General features: G+C 31.1%; 1 protein-coding gene across 5 annotated transcripts; it reads left to right on the forward strand.

Annotated features, from left to right (window-relative positions):
* The first annotated feature begins 98 nt into the window (after window positions 1–98).
* On the forward strand, window positions 99–19,470 carry LOC105257513 (anoctamin-8). Of its 5 annotated transcripts, none has more exons than XM_025412139.1 (16): window positions 99–491; window positions 6,860–6,945; window positions 10,714–10,874; window positions 10,955–11,231; window positions 11,367–11,555; window positions 11,835–12,020; window positions 12,248–12,400; window positions 12,816–12,951; window positions 13,381–13,436; window positions 14,578–14,652; window positions 14,720–15,037; window positions 16,282–16,479; window positions 17,046–17,337; window positions 17,623–17,940; window positions 18,095–18,362; window positions 18,558–19,089. In XM_025412139.1, the coding sequence occupies exons 1-16, from the start codon at window positions 263–265 to the stop codon at window positions 19,087–19,089; spliced, it is 3,474 nt and encodes a 1,157-aa protein (XP_025267924.1). In that variant the 5' UTR covers window positions 99–262. The 5 variants fall into 5 exon arrangements, with proteins under 5 accessions (XP_025267924.1, XP_025267928.1, XP_025267926.1 ...); XM_025412143.1 differs by having other exon boundaries at window positions 100–491; window positions 14,720–14,992; XM_025412141.1 differs by having other exon boundaries at window positions 263–491; window positions 17,644–17,940; window positions 18,558–19,470.
* The last annotated feature ends 464 nt before the right edge of the window (window positions 19,471–19,934 follow it).

Raw genomic sequence — 19,934 nt, forward strand, 5'->3', positions numbered from 1 at the left:
ACCCGATACGTACGTCGTCATCGTACGAGTGGACGACTATGTTGGCATGAGCCACGTAGGCGACGAAGGGTGAGAAGTGGTGAGACGTAAGGAGGGTAATATATGGCGGGAGCGGGCTGCGAGGAGTAAAAGGCGAGGGTGCGAGAGCGCGGCAAAGAGAGAGAGGGTGGGTGAGAACGACGTGGGCGAGACGAGTCACAGTCCAGTTGAGGCGCAAGAGTCCTCCGGCCAAGGACTACGATCCCTGGCAGTCCGGGACATTATGCCAGGCGGCGAGGGGTCCTCGATCAATCTCCTCGACCACCATCATCATCATCGCGCGTCGACCGCTGCCACCACGTCCACGACGGACGAGTGCGCGAATGGCGATGATGTCAAAACCGGGACGAGCACCGGCGCGACCTTCACCAGCACGATGACGAGCGCCCTAGCGGGCGACGGTCTCCGGCGCAGAAAGGTCATACACGCGGCCCGAGAGACTCTCGACAAGGGTAAGTCAGGCCCCCTTCGTCGCGTACCCCCTTTCGCGGTACCATCGTGTTCCTTGCTTACGAAACCTCGCGCAACCGTTCCTGTCGTCGCGGGTACCAACCCCGAGTGCCCCGTTGATTCTCGACTGCACGAATATCGGGGGATCGATCCTCCTTCCCCAACATGATACTGCCTGCCACCCGATAAGGTGGAACGCTCTTCGATCCGTTCTTGACTTCGTTTAACGAAGTGATCGCGGAGAATCGAACCAACATGCGTTAATGCCGATTCACGAGCCGATTTAGCTATCTCTCTCGATCGTGTATACATTTTACGTTTCTAATATCAGTGTAAATTAGAACTTATAAAATGTTAATTTACTTTTATTATAAATTTTCGTGTATGTTTTAGTTATTATAAATTTTCGTGTATGTTTTAGTTATTATAAATTTTCGTGTATGTTTTAATTGTATTTATCTTGACTTTAATAATAATAATAATTAATTGCATATCTTGATTTCTTGCATGTGTTGATTTAATATTTAATTATTGTTGAATAGTACGTAATAATAGATTCGATGAATTTATGCGATTATTTTCGCGTTATTTAATTATTTACTTTATTATTGATATATTTATTAGTATAGATGATGTATCTACGGACATGTTGTGAGACTCATAAAAAATATATAAACTAAAGTTCAATGAATTTGCTTTGATAAAATGACGAAACGATCATATTCGATTTACAATGATGAATATCCTTGCAAAAAAAACATATTTTATGTCATCTTAATCTCTTTTTACGATCGATGTTTTCAGACCGCCATGTTGCAGCTACATTTTCGAAATGGTTGCTATTATGGCATTTATGTGGATATTGTGTTATTATTTATGTACATTATTAGAATTTTTTTTTAGATCGCCATGTCAAATGCAATTGTTTAGAATTTAATCTCTAGTTGATATTTTTTTTAGTAATATACGCTATTTACTGTGCAATTTAAATTTCCTATTAATCGTTTATCATATACACACACACATACATACATACATATATATATATATATATATATATATATATATATATAGTATATGTATATGTGTATGTGTGTGTGTGTGTGTGTGAATATTACATATGCATAATTGAAAATCAGTGTCGGATTTAAACTCGTGTTTTCTCTCTCTCTCTCTCTCTTTCATTCGAAATTATAACATAAATAAAACAGATTAAAATATTTGACAATGCAAAAATATAGTATAAATTTATGAAATTCATGTTCGCGCTCGCGAATATCATTTTTAACTATAATTAATATTAATGTAATATATTATTAATGAATTATAATGCCCTGAAAGTTCAAAAGCTAAAATAAAATAATAATAAATAAAGCTTTATCTTGTATAAAAAGTCTCGAAAATAACTGCAATCGGCGAAATACTGCAGTTTCATATTGCCGAGTGTCTTGTCGATTCTTCTGCGCTTTGCCAGTTTTAACATCGCCGTATCGCAGAAGTTACGTAAGAATACCTCGCACGTGGACGGAATATATTATCTATAGCCAAAATGGTTCAAGCAAACACTATTCCCTAAATAATTTCTTACGAAATAGTTCGTGTATAATTTTCTTTCCTTAATAATAGTGCTATTAAAAATTCAACGATTGGTAATTTAATTTCATGATAGCACGAATTATGAATCATAATTAGCTCCTAGCAAATATGGAATTTTAATGTTTATTGAAGTTTAGTGTTTCAAACACTTCTTATTAACTAGACGAATTTGATTAGTGCAAGATACACGCGAAGCTAACTTCAAATTTCGAACTTAACTCGATCGAAAACAACGTTAACCTGAATTCGTTTGATGCATAGTAGGGAGACAAAAATATTCTGTCTGATTATATACATTATATTCTACATTTTTTTTATTTCGAAAGTATTTAATTTCAACAAATGAATCTATGATATTAATCTATGATTTATATATCTCAGTTAGCAATTAATTTAAATTAATTACTAAAAGAAAATTTTGCATTAAACAAACTTTGGAATTACTGTCTTTTATAAACATTCAAAGAGAGCAGGTTTAATGATTGTGAAGATGAAAAGGCATGGAAGATCGCCATGCTCTCAGAAATTGCAGTTGTTAAAAGATATAAAGTGAAGAGAAACGCTTAACGTTTGTTAACATCGGTCTCACGATCAGTTGCGCTGCTCGAAAACGGTTACTCGACCTGCTTTTATGTCACATCACAATTGCGCATTGAACTAAATGATGCAGCACATTGTGCATTTCCTACGTTGTATGTTATTCACTGATTGTCAGCAATTCAAAGTAACATTTACATTGACTTTGAAAAGAGTAGAGGATAGTTATCATTGCCGCGATTTTATGTCGCAATTTCTATGCAAATTTTTGTAATTATTGCTGCTGTTTAATACTTTAAATATAATTCAATTTCTAAAATTGAACAAGACAAGCGCCGTTATTTTGTGATGCGTTATTATTTATCTAACTAAAATTGTTATCTAAGAAATTTGATTGTTTGTCAAAAATTTTACTGAGCTTTACATGTATAATACCGGATCTTATTTCTCTCCAATTGAATGCAGCTGTAATATTATAATTTTTTTTATCTCACTTCGGAAGTCTTGATAAAAATATAAACTTCCGACATTTTACGCGATTAAGTTAAACTATATTTGCAAGATATATAAAAAAGCAGATTTATATACTGTGTTAAAGTATATTAGCAACTCCTGCAGTAATTATATCATTATTAAAAAAATATTGCAAAAAAATGTTTCTACAATATTTCTGAACAAGAGTATAATATAATATACCGTAATATAATCGATTTTCGATTAGCAGTTCTGAGAGTTATAATATAAGCATGGTTGTAAAAATATACTTCCATACAGAATAATGTACAGTTTAATAGCGAAGAAGATAATCCTTTAAATCATGTATATCTTTATATATATATTGAATAAAATTTTAATTAACGCTATTATTATTTAGATAAAATCGCGTTATTTTAAAATCACATCAATATTTTATTACAGCAAAAGAAAACTAAATTGAGTTTATCATATTGTAATATTTTTGCATAAAATTTTATCAATATTATATTTTTCACTATAATATATTTTTTAGTGCAACTTGTTTTAACAAAGATTTTTCGCAAGAAAACTTGAAAAACTTTTATAACGATTGCACTTTAAACCATTCGCTGGATGTCATCGGACTGCAAATGTAGACAAAGTTCTCGTGCACTGACCTTATTTCGAGTATACCGAGTCGATGAAGCATTACTGTTGCGTGAAAAATTCTTGTATGCCTCACAGTATATAATTCTTTATATGCATCGTCGATTTCGAAGAACGCGCTGCGAGTCTATAATTGTATGCCTGCGCAAAAATATAAAAGATATTAAAAGTAATGTATATATCAATAAACGAGGAAAATATATTAATAGAAAAAAAAATTAAAAGAAAAATGGCATAAGAGCCAAAGGTTGAACGAAATCTCTAATTATTAATAGATTAAGAATGAAATTTTTTTTTCAAGAATAAAAGATATAAATAAAGTAGAAAATCAATTTATTTTCAAATTATAGAGGCGATAGCTTTCTATTAATATCTTGAGCGCAGATGCTTCGACCATTTCATGTAGTTCTATTCTAGCTAGCAGTAATCATGAGATACGTACCGATGTTTAATGATGATGTTAAATAATCTTCTACGGGAAACACGTGATTTTCTTGTTTGCGAAACAATTGTATCCCGTAATTTCCGTGTTTTCTAATGCATATAGATAGCATGAATCTCGCGTGAGAGAATATATCTGTATATATATAGCGGGCGGCTGTGACGTAAAAGGGATTCTCGCTCCCCCTTTTCATTCTCCCCTCCCTCAAAATGAGATGCGATGGTAGCATTTCAAGAATGGTTTTCGGAAGGGATTCGGAATGAAGACCTACTGAGGTAGCTTAACCACGGCGTATATTCTAAATGTACAGAGGTGCGAATTTCTGACCTGACGATGTTGGCGAATTATTAATTATTCAAATAGCTCCGCGGGAACGCGCGTGATGTACCAGAGTTTAGCATTCGACAGATTAATAAAATTAACAAAAACTTGTTAATCCTTTTTAGCATCAAACCTTTCTCATCATTAGTTTCTGCATACAATGTAATATGCATTGGGAATTGCGATATACTTAAAACATTTTTAAACAAATTAATTTTAAACATAATTAGAAGAATTATTTTTTTGCGTGTATTAATATTTCTATTGCGTGTTACGTATTTAATCTTTTTTTACGTATTTTATCTTTTTTCGTAATCTTAATTTATCAATTATACTGTTCTTTTCTTAATTATAATCATATAAAGAATATATAAGAGAGAAAGAAAAAAATTAAATATTTTATTATTAAAGAAATATAAAAAGAATAAAAAATATTATACAAGAAATTAAATTTGTTTTATACAAAGTGAGACTTTACTTTATTATACATGAAAATCGTAGCTGATACTAATGAAAATCATAATTTTTGTGTCTTTGAACTGACAAATAAAATGGAGAGTAATTTAGTTTATATTAGCAATCTTTTTGTTTCACAACTACTGTTGGAATTCTGCCATTATTTACGTTGTCTCTGTACACTGTTTGGGAAAACTCCAAAAGCCATAATTTTAGTAACCATCGTCAGAACTTATATTTACTGTTATAATATACAATGTTACTATTTTTGTTACAATGTCTCTATGCACAGAAAATTTAATAATTTGAAAAATAATGGTAAAATATCAGCCTTTCATAAATAATTTGCACGATATATAGAATGTTATAACAAAACATCAAAATGATTACATAAATATTTTAGTTGTTTCTATTACATATATACTTAGTAAATTTATTACGTTTCATGATAATGTATCCCAATGAGAATACAAAGTTTTGCAAATGACGAAGATGGACGACTACATGTTTACATCTAGATACTTTTGGGTTCGGAATAATTACATATCCTACTTTATCTTGTCGAGGGATTTTTAATCATTATAAGTATGTTTCGTACATGAGATTAATGATCGCATCCCTTTATACAACAGTATAATGTATCACTTGGTTTTCGTTACATATGTTTGGAGAAACCGATTCTTACAATATCGATCAATTGTAGCTGTAGTTTAATTGCTTCTCCATCCCTTTCTGGAAACTAGAAGCAATCAAACTATATATCTAAAGATCATTGACGTCAACAGAACCAACTTCAACTATCCTAATGAAGTGACATTCTTAGAGATAATTTCATGAACTACATTATCGTAAAAACGTATAAAACTGCAATATGTATACCAAAAATAACAATTTTGCAATTTTTATTTTATTAGATTTTTATTAATTAAAAAATATAGATACTTAAATCTCTCTCTCTTTCTCTCTCTCTCTCTCTCTCTCTCTCTCTGTCTGTCTTTTTCTTATCAATGTAAAAAAATTATTACCTATTCACTATTATATTAGTATTTCATAGTAACACATTAGAAAAGATAAGAAAAGAAAATAAAGAAAAAAATGTCATATAAACTTGTAATAAAAATATAAATTTAGCCGTAAATTTTTCATAATTGATATATACTTCAATTTTCATCACGATGTCCTCTTTTTAAAAATACGCGCATGTTCGTTTATCACTGTAACGATTTGTAAAATTTTTAATGTATTTTACCGAGAAACGTACTTATAGATAGTCTATTTCAGGAATCATCGTTTAATGTTGTAATATGCATTTTCTTGATAAGAAGGTCGCAGTTTGCGATAATTCAAAGAAAGTAATTTTTAAAATAAATATGCATCTAACAATAAATGCTAAATTAAGATTTATATCAATTAATATTATACATGTCATATTATATATAAATTAGAAAAGATAAATTTTAGACGCAGATTAAGAATTTAAATTAATATTATTAATATTTACAGTAGTATACGAAATATCCGGACATTCAGAATTCATAAGCATTTAAGTTCTTTCAAAATAACTATAAATCCACATCCGGATACTCCATAATTCTACATGAAAAAATACAATAATTTAAAATAAAACAATTTAATGTATTATATTTTCAGTGTTTAAAATTATTGTAAATATCTATTGGTAAAAAATACAAATACAGCAACTGATATGAGACATATCTTTTTTGTGTATCTATAGCACCAAACATTTAATTCAGGAAAAAGTGACCTTAAGATTTTCAATCTCCCTAATACAAGCAATATAATATCTATCCATTTAATGTTATATATATATATATATATATATATATATATATATATTTAATATATTTGAGTAGTTACATGTATTTTTCTTTATAGCATCCCGTCTTTTGAGACGAAAAATACCATGTACAGGCCACTTAATGACCCCCCGCCGCCTATGGATACAAAAGGTTCCTACTCAGGTACGTATTTATATATGTTATTTCAAATAAATTATATATATCGTGTATATATATATATATATATATATATATATATATACTTAATTCTTTTGTACATGCAATTATTTACGTAAATCAATATCATATTGAGTTTAAAGAAAATACTTAACTATGAGTTATACTTTACTCCGATCATCCCTTTTTGAATTTTATAAAACCTTTTTTATAAAATGCGAATGTTTTTTATGATAAAAAGTAATACTAGTTTTCTCGATTTGTAATACAATATCATGCGTATAATATTCTTTTTATACTCGATTGTTGCGTATAATATTCTTTTTACACTCGATTGTTACGTTGCACAGAGATAACGGTTTTATGTGCTTCTATTAATGACATATATTCAAAGATCTCTTTTTTCCCCATGTACGTGACTATCATCAATTGTAATATATAATGTGATATAATGATATCATTGTAAATAATTAATTCCAAAAGGAAAAATTTTAACATAAATAATAAGAATACAGGGATTTTCTATATATAAAAATAAATAAATAAATAAATTTATATTCTAAATTGATTCACACCGGATTTATATATTATATAAATAATTATTAAAGAATGTAAGTCTATTGAATAATATTGGCTTTACACACATTAAGCCATTAATGGATATCGAAGAAGTTCGCATGTATTGCGACTTTACTTCGAAGCTATATTGTTGATTTTGTGCTATTCTGTTTGTCTTTTACTATCCCGTCTTGAATTGCGCGATTCGATTCTTGTCGTGTTAGCACAATGTGAGGTGAATTTATCCTAAGTATGTTATTTGACGTAATATAAGATGTTCAACTGCGCATTAAATTATACGTTATTTACAGTAAAAAGTATAAATAGTATCTGAAATAATTACATAATTATTTATATAAAGATGAAAATATTTTAATACTTTAACACTTTAATACTTTAACAAATTCACAAGCTTAATATAAAATAATTTTTTAAAATAAAAGACTTGAATTTAAAAAATAAAATTTTAATTTTATAATAAATTTATTTGTGCATAATTTTCAATTAAGTAATTAACTATGTGCGTTTTTTAATGTTGTAGATTAAACGTTTCGAAATAATCCGAACTTTAAAAATTTTGAAACACAGCGCAAAACATTAACATCACTTTCGAATTTAAGAAGTGTATTCTGAAAAAGAATGTAGTATAAAACATAAACAAGATTATTTCTTCTTCAAATATTATAACGACAGACAAGAAACTAGCGATTAAGAGTCACCGCGGATGGTAGTACGTAAATTTTTCTTAAAGATTAATTATTCGCGAAAATTTAAACGTGCAGAAGGCATATGCATATATTTTACTTGATGCATTTACCAAGATATAGATTCTCATTTTTGAGAATTCTATAAGCCGCTCTTTACCCCCCTGAAGAGATGTAGACGAGAAAAATATCGGAAAAATATATATAATTTACGCACTACCATTCGCGGTGGCTCTTAATCGCTAATTTCTTGTGTGTCGTGTTATTAAATACATAAAGAGCCTCATTCTTTTTCAATTTTCAAATATTATATTTTATTATTTCAAAAATCATTTGATATTAGTTAATTTGTTATAATATCAAAAAACTTTTCTTGGAATTATATAATTATTTAGCGCACACAAAATTTAAGATCTATCATATTTTTTCTTGAAATAATCTTCTCAACAAATTATCAAAGTTCTTGGTACTCATTATAAGTCACATCCTATATATAAGTACTGTATCGTCTCTGCACGATTCCCTCTTATTGTCTTTTCAAGTAGGTCATCGCCGTATAACAATTGTAGTGCATTGAAGCCTCAATGATTATGATGTACAATATTTTATCGCATATCGCCAGGCATACCTACTTATTGCATGTGAAATATAATCATTTGCTTGGTTGCTGCTATTAAGTGCCGGTTTCATGTAACTTTGCTAATATTTTATTAAGCGATCCATTTTCCAAAAGCGTATCTCTTACATATCCAAACAAATGTTGTTGATCTATTACATATCGAAGATTCAGAAATTATATTTTATATTTTGCGACATATTTAAAATTTTTCTAGCTCTCATTACGATATGTTTTTGCTTTCACATAGAAAAAATACTGATTTTTTAAAATTTGATATTTATGCTAACCCTGAGGATTGTTTGATACCATATTTTTAATATCCGTATTATTAAATAATTATATTTTCTTATTATTAAATAATTATATTCCTGCAAAAATAATTAAAAATCTCTCTAAAATCATTTTCTTAATTTTAAAGGGAAAACTATGCAAATGTAATAGATATTATTACACGCAATGTTGACTAAAGAATTTGCATATTATGCATTATTCGCAAGCTAATAATTTTTGTAATGATATCCGTTTTTACCATTTGTAAAAATAAATATTTTTGCATATAAAATCACGAATATTATGCATGTTTACTTTTAAAATACATACTTTTATTATAACACATTTCTTATGAATATTATGTAATGTATCGCGAATTTTCTTTAAATAAAATGTGAGAAATTATTGTGCCATCAGATTGAATACATAAGATTGTCATATTTTATTAATTGTATTAGAAATAGAGATAACACGTTGTTGATAATACTGTTTAAATATTAAGATAACAATTTCTTGTGCAAAGGATTGATTCATTGTACATATATAACTATTTCTTTTTCAAAGTGATGTCAATTTTTTCAGCTAACAATAGTTTCTACACCTAATCTTTGCACTTGAATCAGCATAAATTGGCTAATGTCCAAATAGGTGCATAACGTTTGGTATTGCCAATTCACGTACGATACCCCGATAACACGGCTGACCTAGTAATGTACGTAACTACTTGGCCACGCTAAGCCTTCAAGCCGTTTGTTTTTTCAATCGTTTGAGATCATTAATATTTCACAAAATGACGTAAAAGATCATTGAACTATTCTTAAAAATACGATCTAATCGATCTATAATATATGATGAAATACAATACAAACTCTAATTTTTTTGTGATCCTATATAAATTTAAATTTAAATTTGTTTCTGTGTTCAATAAAATATTTACAACATCAATTCGTTGTTCAGTATATATACATCCAATATAAAGTCAAGTCAAAATTTGAAATTTATCGATTTAAAATTCATCATTTTGAAATTTGTAACTTTTGAAATTTTGAAGTACGTCTTTTTCAATCGTATTACATAACATTTATATGAAAAATTACGTTCAAATTTAATTTCAGGATTTCGAAGATAATAAAAGCGATTGCTATATAAGTTCAATATGGAGCTTCGGAATGAAAAATAAAACATTTAACAATATGAAAAATAAAACACTATAAAATAATTTAAATAAAAATTAAATAAAAATTTCAATACATATATTTTTAAGCAAATACACGCACACATACACATACACACATACATACATACATATATATATATATATATATGTATATATATATATATATATATATATATATATATATATATAATAGAAACAGATATTTTTATTTAGAATATAATATTTTAATTATGTAAAAAATTTTATTGATATGGAAAGATATAGAAATAAAATGTAATTTTTGAGAGAAAAAATATATATGCCTAGTAATAATTTATATAAAATTTCATATTTTTAAATCCTTTTTAATTTATATTCACTTTTTCAATACATGTTCCAAATCCAATTATATAGTTTTTCCCGCGCAAACTATGCACAAAGAAGCTTAATAATTCGACTTCTTCCAGGAATGCGACGTAGTCATGATGTTCCCTAATGGGGCGAATGACGAGACCTTGATGTGGTTTTTAGGACGGCTTCGGGCTGGAACCCCGGGGTTAATAGTTCACGTGCGACATCATGCTTCATCGGACAGTTACGGGTTTTACATTACTGCACCTTTCGGAATGTAAGTATTCGATTGTCAACTCGAACTTTAATGAAAACGAAACAGATTATACAAATAACTTTAACTCTATTGATTCGTAGTCTACTCAAGGCTGCCGAGGAAGTGCATCTACCGAAGGCTCTGCGACAGGAATTTGGTGGTGGATTCAAGGAGTTTGTCGGCTCTGAGGCTAATTGCTTCGAGGGCAGCGATGATGAGAGTCGATTCTTCACTACTCAAGAAAGACAGTCTCTAGTGCTGCACCTGCTTCATACTTTGAGAGCGGGCCCACACGATCTTCACAGTTTATCTGGTCTTAAAATGGTAGAGGGTCAAGCGATCGTTCCAAAATGCATTTCGTCCGGTATTATTTCTCAGGTGCGATATAATCAATCATCTGCCTCATCCGTGTTTTTTTGAATCTCTTTTTTATCAAAAAGCACACTGTCACTAAATTTTATCTCAAATTTTCTCTCAAAAATTACATTTTATTTTCTTTCTTTTTTTCATCAGGTCTTCCCTCTTCATGAATTACCCGCATTAGAAAAATTGCAACGGAATTGGGTTCGCGCGTTTCTTAGCCCACAGCCCTTGGATGATATTTGTAAATACTTCGGAGTGAAAATTACCATGTATTTTGCTTGGCTGGGCCACTATACCACCGCTTTAATCGTTCCAGCTGCAGTGGGTGTCATATACTGGGTATGTATGCGTTTCATATCGATGTAATCTAAATAAGATAAATAATAAAAATAAAAATATACATAGAGCAAGCTCATGTAAAAAATATTAATATTTAATGTAAAAATATTAATATTTTACATGAGCTTGCTCCATGTATATTTTTATCGATATTTAAGATGGGCAAAATTTAATAACAAACAAATTTAAAAGCAGATTATGATTCTCAATCAATAAGATATTTTGAGATTTAAAAATATAAGAAACTTATTATTAATATCATATCCCAATTTTTTTTAGGTCGGCATCATCGGCAGGAACCAAGCGGTAGAGGATGTGGCCTATGTTCTGTTTTCGGTGTTCAACGTGATATGGGCTACCGTATACTTGGAGACATGGAAAAGGAGAGGCGCGGAATTGGCGTACAGGTGGGGCACTTTGGATCAGAGGGACGATTTATTGGTCGAGCCTAGACCTCTGTTTACAGTAAGAATCTTTCGAACATTCTTAAGCACTCCAATATCGGCATGGTAACGCCGTAGTGTGCTAATTCATCTGTACCTGCACAGTGCTATGAGAATAGATATGCTTTTGCTACACTATTTATACCGAGAATATAGCAAATATCACAGAGGCATTTTAAAGAACAAAAATATATTTATAAAATTTGTTTGTAAAGTTTAATATTCACTTATGATTTTAATTCTGTTAAGGGCACTTTGGAGATTTCACCGGTTACAGGAAGACTGGAACCAACATATCCCAGATGGCGTAGAAATATGTTTCGGTATTTCGTGAGCGTGCCTATCATCGCAATATGTTTACTCTTCGTCTTCATCGTTATGATATTAAGTTTTCAGATACAGGTACAGAATTTTACGAAATTACATTGTAAATTACATTAAATATTTATCACTATTTAAAAAATATTTAATGATATATCTTAATGATAATATTATAATTTTAATCATTCTTAATAATCATAATAATATTTCATTAGTATATTAGTAAAATATTATTATGATTATTAAAATCATTCACAAAAATTCCGATTTAAATACAGAAATAAACATAAACAATTATTCTACTTAAAAATTAATAAATTTCTGAAAGATATAAAATAAATATGTAAAATTCAGCAAATAATTTATTTCATATAATTCACTCTGTATTCTTATGAGACACAAAAACTAAAAAAAATGTATGTAAAACTTGTAGTGATAAATCTTTGATTTATTCTTTAATTTAATCTTTGATTTATTCTTTTTGGCAAAATAACAGGATTGGTGGGACGCGCATCTTGAATCTGGAGGTTACGGATTTTGGCTTAGTTACGTGCCAAAGGTTTTGCTCGCAGTGGTCATTGCGCTAATGGATGAGGCGTACTTCAAAGTTGCGGTGTGGTTAAATGATTTGGGTAAGTATGCCAATAATAATCGACTCCTTACACTTCAACACATATCTTTCTCCATCTCTCTCTTTCTCTCTTCTATCTCTTTCTCTTTTGACATAATCGTATCTCCATGCGACTCAAAATACGAACAATCGCCATTTGCCGACTTCTCCGCATCGATTTGTGTATTTTACATACGGTACACTATGCACGTCTAGTTCAAGAGCATAGCATATACTTGCGATAATTTTTCCACAGCTTAGCTTCTTCTAGAAAATAATTGGGAGACTATGTAACAAAAACATTTATATTAAAGATTGTTGTTCTGTTTTTTTTTGTTTTAACTAAACTTATGAGATATAATATATAGATACAGTTTCATTTTCATTTAAATCTTGGAGAGCGTTTATGGTACGGTAGATAGTATTTGTAATTTTTGTGTGTTGGACGCAGAAAACTATCGACTAGACACCGAGTACGAGAATCATCTGATCTACAAAGTGGCACTGGTAATAAGACGAACTCTCCATTCTCAATGAATAGAATGTTAATGTTAGATGTTATATGTATGTTCTTCTCTAATTAAACGCAATGAATAACATTAGATTGATGTCAAAAAACTCTACGTTTTTCTTATTATAAAAATATAATTCATCAGTCCTTTATCAAATTAAAAATTTGTTGTAATCAATTATAATCGACAACATTATACAATATCATAGTGTGCCTGAGACGCTTGACTTAATAATTTAATTAATGTATATTAATATATATTTAATTAAATTAATGCATATTTAATTCTTAATTTATTTTATATATCTTACATATTTTATTATTATAATTTAATACCATCCTTTATTTGTATTTATCACTTCTTTTTGGTTGCATTATGATTACGTTGAATATGACTTATTAAATAATATGCGATATGTGGTAAATATAATTAATTAATAGTAAATATAATTAATTTTAATATGTGATATAATTAATTTTACTCTACTCTCATATTTCATTTTTTTAGTAAATGATAGAGATATCTTTATATATTTGAAATATATTAAAGAGGCGTAATAAACTTTACTCTTTATAAAATATAACTATAAAAAAAGCAATACTTATAATACAAAACAAATTAAAGTTCTATATCACTTATTCAGAAGAAAAGCTTAATGCAGAAATATTAATATAGATATAAATAAAAGTATAAATATAAATATTAATAGAGAAATTGTTGAAATATTTATGAATGGAAACAATTAGGTACGATAATTTTGCTAGTATAGTTTTATAATTTGATTTAACATTTATGCGACTCAGGCAAACGTGCATAGCGTGAATGAAAATGACTTTTGGATATTTCATTAATTTTAGAAATAATACTTTTAAAGTTATATATACTTATATATTTAGAGATGAACATATTAAAAAATACAATATAGATTTTAAGCTTTTTGTTTTAATGCCTGCTCTGGCTGTCTCTGTCGCTGCATGAACATTCTATTCGCAAAAGAACACTTTTTTGCTTAATTATTTTACGTCATAGATCATTCGTATAATTGCTTTTATGTAAATTTGTATACATATGATGTGTGTGTTAAAATATCATATTGCGATCTTCATATAATCTACAACGACTATCCTATATTTCAGTTTCAGTTTGTAAACTCCTTCCTGTCGCTGTTTTACATCGCCTTCTATCTTCAAGATCAAGAGAGACTTAAGGAGGTGATAATTCAATTATTTCTCTCGCGAAGCATTATAATCATATTGAGTATATGAACATCCGTTTCAGCAATTGGCGGCTCTACTCATAGCTCGTCAGGTGATCGGCAATCTAAAGGAATCCGCGGTACCGTATCTAATCGAGCAGCTGCGATTGGCGCGTCTAAGTTTTGAGTTATTCGGAGCCTTGAGTCCTAGCGAAGCGAGGCCGCCCCCGAGTCAAGAAGGCGAAGAGGTACAAGGTGGTAAGGACAACGAGGAGAAGGAAGATCGGCCCGATAGCGGCAAATCGAAGCAACCGCGAAATGTCAGCCAAGCAGAATTGGAGAGTTCCCTCTACAGAGTAGGGCATCCCACTAATTCTCTACTTAGTGACGTTACGTTGAAGGTTTGATCTAGATTTAGCCAATTTAGTTTTTTTTTCTTTTCTGTCGGAGCACTTTGCTACACATGTATATTGACCTTGAAGCACTCGCAAGCGAAACGGAAGGCCATCGATATACTCTTTTATTGAACTATCGATATTATGTTTAATGGGTACTTCAATCATCCTGTCAAGGTTTCTGCTCCTTAAGCAGGTTTCCGTTCTCGATGTTGCGAGTGACATGAACACTTCACATCATAGATTGAATTATCTCGCTCCTAAGATTTTTCCGTTTGTTCTTTCCGCTCAGATTTTGCACTCTGCGCACTCAATTGCATGGTGATAAAGCTGAACTGTATAATAGTAATGTCAAAGTCACGTTGCGTTTGTCGATTTTTCTTTTTTTGCAGAATTTTAATGATTTCTTTCCTGTTTTACATTCATTCCATCGACGACGCACAGGTATCGACTAGAAAGGTAATATCATATTCATCATTAAATCTCAATCTCTTCCGTCACGAACAATCGTCATTTTTGTCTCACATGTATATTGTACTATTTTATCTATTTTTTAAATACACGCTAATAATATAATAATATAACAACCAATATAAAAAATAAATATTACTAAATAATTTTGAATAAAATTTTAAATATGATGATCCTTTTAAAAGAAATTAGAAAGTTAATTTAATTTGGAATAATTAAATATATATATATATATAATGTATCTTTTATTAAATAATATCGTAGAAATCTTTGCAAACACGACAAGTTACGTGACCGAAGGATATAAGACACAAAATTCTCATGGCTTATCATACAGAGCCCGAGTTTATAATTTGTGTTTCGCTAAAGTTTTATTTTCTTTAATGTATGCATGATTTATTTATCAAAACACACACTAAATCACAATAAATTTCTAATGTTTCTAAAGACAATGACTGGATGTGTTTTTTTGTATTTATAGCAGGTATTTATAACTGACAAATTTTTTGTTAGTATTGTATTAATCTATACTTGATATTCTGTAATATCAAGTGTAAATTCTCTTTTATTACTTATTTCATACTGTCAAATATCGTCAAGCTAAGGCCTCTTTAAATAATCTGTAATTTGTAACAAAATTCAAAATAAAATTTTGCTTATAATTATATATATACATATATGTATATATAATTATAAGACATATTTAGAAAAAATATTTATTAAAATTATTATAAGATTGCTCTGTACAAATTTAATAAATAATTGCTTTTAATTTACAGTACGACGGGGCGTTTTCGGAGCACTTGGAAATGCTATCACAATTGGGATATGTCTGTCTCTTCTCTTCAGCTTTTCCATTAGCTGCGATGGCTGCTTTACTTGGAAATTTACTGGAATTACGCGGGGACGCGTTTAAATTATGTTTCGTACTTCAACGACCTTTCGGACGTAGAGTCTCGAATATCGGCACATGGCAAGTAAGTGAAGAACAATCTTCGAAAGTTTATATACGTTGACATATAAATTTAAAAGTGAATTCAACATGCAAAAATAATTTTAAAAAATTATAGTTATTTATTATTATCATACATCTGATCTCTCTCTCTCTCTCTCTCTCTCTCTCTCTCTCTCTCTCTCTCCCTCTCTCTCTCCCCCCTTTTGTTTATAAATTATATTAATTTTTTATTGTGTTAGTTGTGCTCACATTCGTCAAAAAATATTTAAAATAATTTTCTTATGTTTCATAAGGTTTTAAATTATATATATATATATATAATATTGTCAAATCTCTATTGAAAAATTATTATTGCCATTATTGAAACAAAGATAAAACTATAAACTATAACATAATAACTATAAACTATAATAAAATAACTACAATTCAGAAACAAAATTAAAGAAGATAAATTTCCATTATTATTTTTGTGCGCGTTAAATTCACCTGTATAAAGTTAATGCTTACATAACTTAAGTGTCAATTAAGTATAAATTATAAGCGAAATTAATTACAAATAATATAAGTTCAATTTTGTAATTTTGATAGAATGCCATGGAGGCGATGGGTCTGGTCGCCATTTTAGTGAATTGCGCCTTGATTGGATTAAGTGGACAAGTACAACGAATGTTCCCAGAGATGTCGGCAACGCAAACAATCTTATTAATCGTAGCATTAGAGCATATAATGTTCGCTATTCGATTTGTGATTATTTGCGCAATTCCCGACATACCTCATTGGGTCGCTACCGAGATGGCTAAAGTCGAATTTTTACGACGTGAGGCAGTTCGAAGATTATCCTCTACTCCGTCACCAGAACAACAACCAACAACAGTAATAGGTACATAATTCATCTTCATATAATGTTCATGTGATATATGTATATGCAGTGTCTAATACATCTAACTATAATTATTTTATATATATGTATAATTATTTTATGTGACTTTATGAAAATCATATCTTCGTATCCCATTTTTATTTCTCCCGATTTGACAACCATTTTTAACTACCAGCCTATCCAGTGCCAGTTTACGAATGATCCGCTCAGCAAGAAAGTGCTAATCGCTTTACCTGTCGCATTATATCCTCCCTCCTATCAGCTATTAATTTCGCTCGAACTCAGGGAGATTCGTGGTGAGTCCAGCAGACGGAGAGAGTGAAGAGCAGCACTTGCTTTCTGATCGCACCGGTTACGCGACCACGTCCAGTCAAGCGGATACCACGACCTTGGCTTCGACCACTCATACACCCAGTGGACCGACAACGCCTAGTGCCGCGTCAGTGCCGAGGATCGCGGAAACACCACCCACGGCTGAGACACCTGGTAGCGGCGGAAGCAGTAGCGAGACCAGTAGCCCATTCCTACTTGAAAGCAATTCCAGTAATGTCACTCGCGATATTCGCAATACGCCGAGATGTTCCATTCCAGGAGGCGAACGAGGTTTGATTTGAGCAATTAATTAATTTTATGCTTAAAAAATAAATAAATTCCTTAAATCCTTAATTTCTTAAGTTATTTTAATTAAAATCACACAGACCCCTTGTTAGAGTCTGTGTGATTAAATAATTCCGTATATTTACGAGAGATCTTTCAGTAGGGCGACGCTCGAGAGAGTGGTTGACCAACGAGCCAGAAGCATCAGGTGCAAGCGATTACAGCCATCATCTAACTATTGGACCGCACGGCGGTGTCGACTGGGTACGTCGATTAGGTTTGGAGGCTGGTGGCCGGAAGTCGAGCGATTCCGAAATTAGCGGTGCCGGTACAGTAAGCGGACGGGACGAGGAATTAACTTTGCATAGATCAACCGACTGCATTGTTTCCAAAGAGCTCGCTTCTTCCTCAGATAGCGATCTTCTCAGGTACAGAAAGGGGGAATTTCGATATCATAAGGCGATTTTTCTCTAAAAGATGACGTGAGGTGTTTCTTTATCACAAATTAATATTTTTTTTATTTTTCACAACATATAAAAATGTCCTAAAGTCTTATATCTTTTATATTTTTCACTGCTTTTACGTTTGAGCACTAACACGTCAATACATCTTCGTGCTTGAAGGTCGGCACCACCGTGGGCCGTTGCTCACAGGAACCAGAAATTCCGCTTTTCGCCAGAGAAGGAGAAAGAACGGGAGAAGATGGAGAAACAGCAACATCAGCAGCATCATTCGCGAGAAACGACACATGATCGCGAACGTGATCGTGATCGCGAACGTGATCGTGATCGCGATCGCGAGCGGCAATCCTATCTCGCCGAGAAGGAGAAGGATTCGAGTGGTCTATCGGACTCCAGTAAGACCATCTCGAGTCAGGAAGAGGAGAAACCAACAACGAAAGAGGATCGGGAAGCGAAAAAGACACGCGTCAAGCAAAGCCTGATGAAGCGGGCGCGCTCGGTAGCGATCTTTTCATTAAAGTTGAAGGAACGCCGCGCACGGGAGGCCGAGCTTAAGGCTAAGGAAGCGGAAAGGGAGGCTAGGTGGCAACAACCGCAATCCTGCGTCGGCGGCGAACTCTCGTGCATTCCCATAGAAAAGCTTATCTCCGTGGACGACATTGCGGCCATGGAAATACGTCGGATGAATCATTAGCCGCTTAATTTGTCTTTCTCACACATTTTCATTTTCTCGCTACGTAGAGAACTGTTCATGTGCCGGGACACGGAATGCCATTATCTACAGTTCAATGGCAAAATTTAGACGGGAGAAAAAATCGCGACAAATGAGAATATAATTTGGTGGTCGCGAAGCAAAAACGCGCGGAAAAAGAAAAGGCGCACAATTTATGAATCATCGCAGACATAAGATCTTAGACGTTTCATTTAGAGAAACTTCCGTTCTCTAGGCTCAGGGCATTGAACTGCGGCTCGCTTCGGTTCCGAAATGGAGCAGACAGATATGAGGTATTCTTAAAAAAGTTATGATAATGTTTCACAATGTGAAAAAAATAAAATTTGTGCTGCTTTAAAAAATGTTATGAATAAAAAGAAAAAAATATAATAAAAATAAAAATTTCACTAATTTGACAGATTTTGATAGAATTTAAATTAATTTTACTACAGATTAGTTTTTAAAAATGGAAAATTTTAGAATATATTGTTATTTCAATAAAACAATGAGGATATATAGCTTTTGTCAATTTTAAAAGGTTAATATTATTTTACAAAACGAAAAGAGATTATGTATGCATTGTTATTTTTTTCAATAAATAAATGAAAACATAAGTTTTGTTGATTTTAAAGACTTTTTAATCTAATTTTTCGAAGATAGATAATAATTTATCAAAAATAGATTACATTAACGACTTGGTTCACGATATACTTTATGTTTTAAATTCTCTTCGAGACGCAGTTCAGAACGTATCCATCGCAATAATTTTAATTTTGCACCGATTCGATGTCCTATTAAATAACGTATGCTCCTAGTTTAAAACGCAA

The sequence above is a fragment of the Camponotus floridanus genome, unplaced genomic scaffold, assembly GCF_003227725.1.
Source record: "Camponotus floridanus strain SB8 unplaced genomic scaffold, Cflo_v7.5 scaffold48, whole genome shotgun sequence".
Classification (NCBI taxonomy): Eukaryota; Metazoa; Arthropoda; class Insecta; order Hymenoptera; family Formicidae; genus Camponotus; species Camponotus floridanus.

Bases quoted from the DNA above. Each gene is read 5' to 3' on its own strand.
- LOC105257513 (XM_025412139.1), top strand. From the start codon at position 263: ATGCCAGGCGGCGAGGGGTCCTCGATCAATCTCCTCGACCACCATCAT. The intron at 11,232-11,366 runs GTGCGATATAAT...TTTTTTCATCAG, and splicing joins CGTCCGGTATTATTTCTCAG to GTCTTCCCTCTTCATGAATT. The intron at 14,653-14,719 runs GTGATAATTCAA...CATCCGTTTCAG, and splicing joins ATCAAGAGAGACTTAAGGAG to CAATTGGCGGCTCTACTCAT.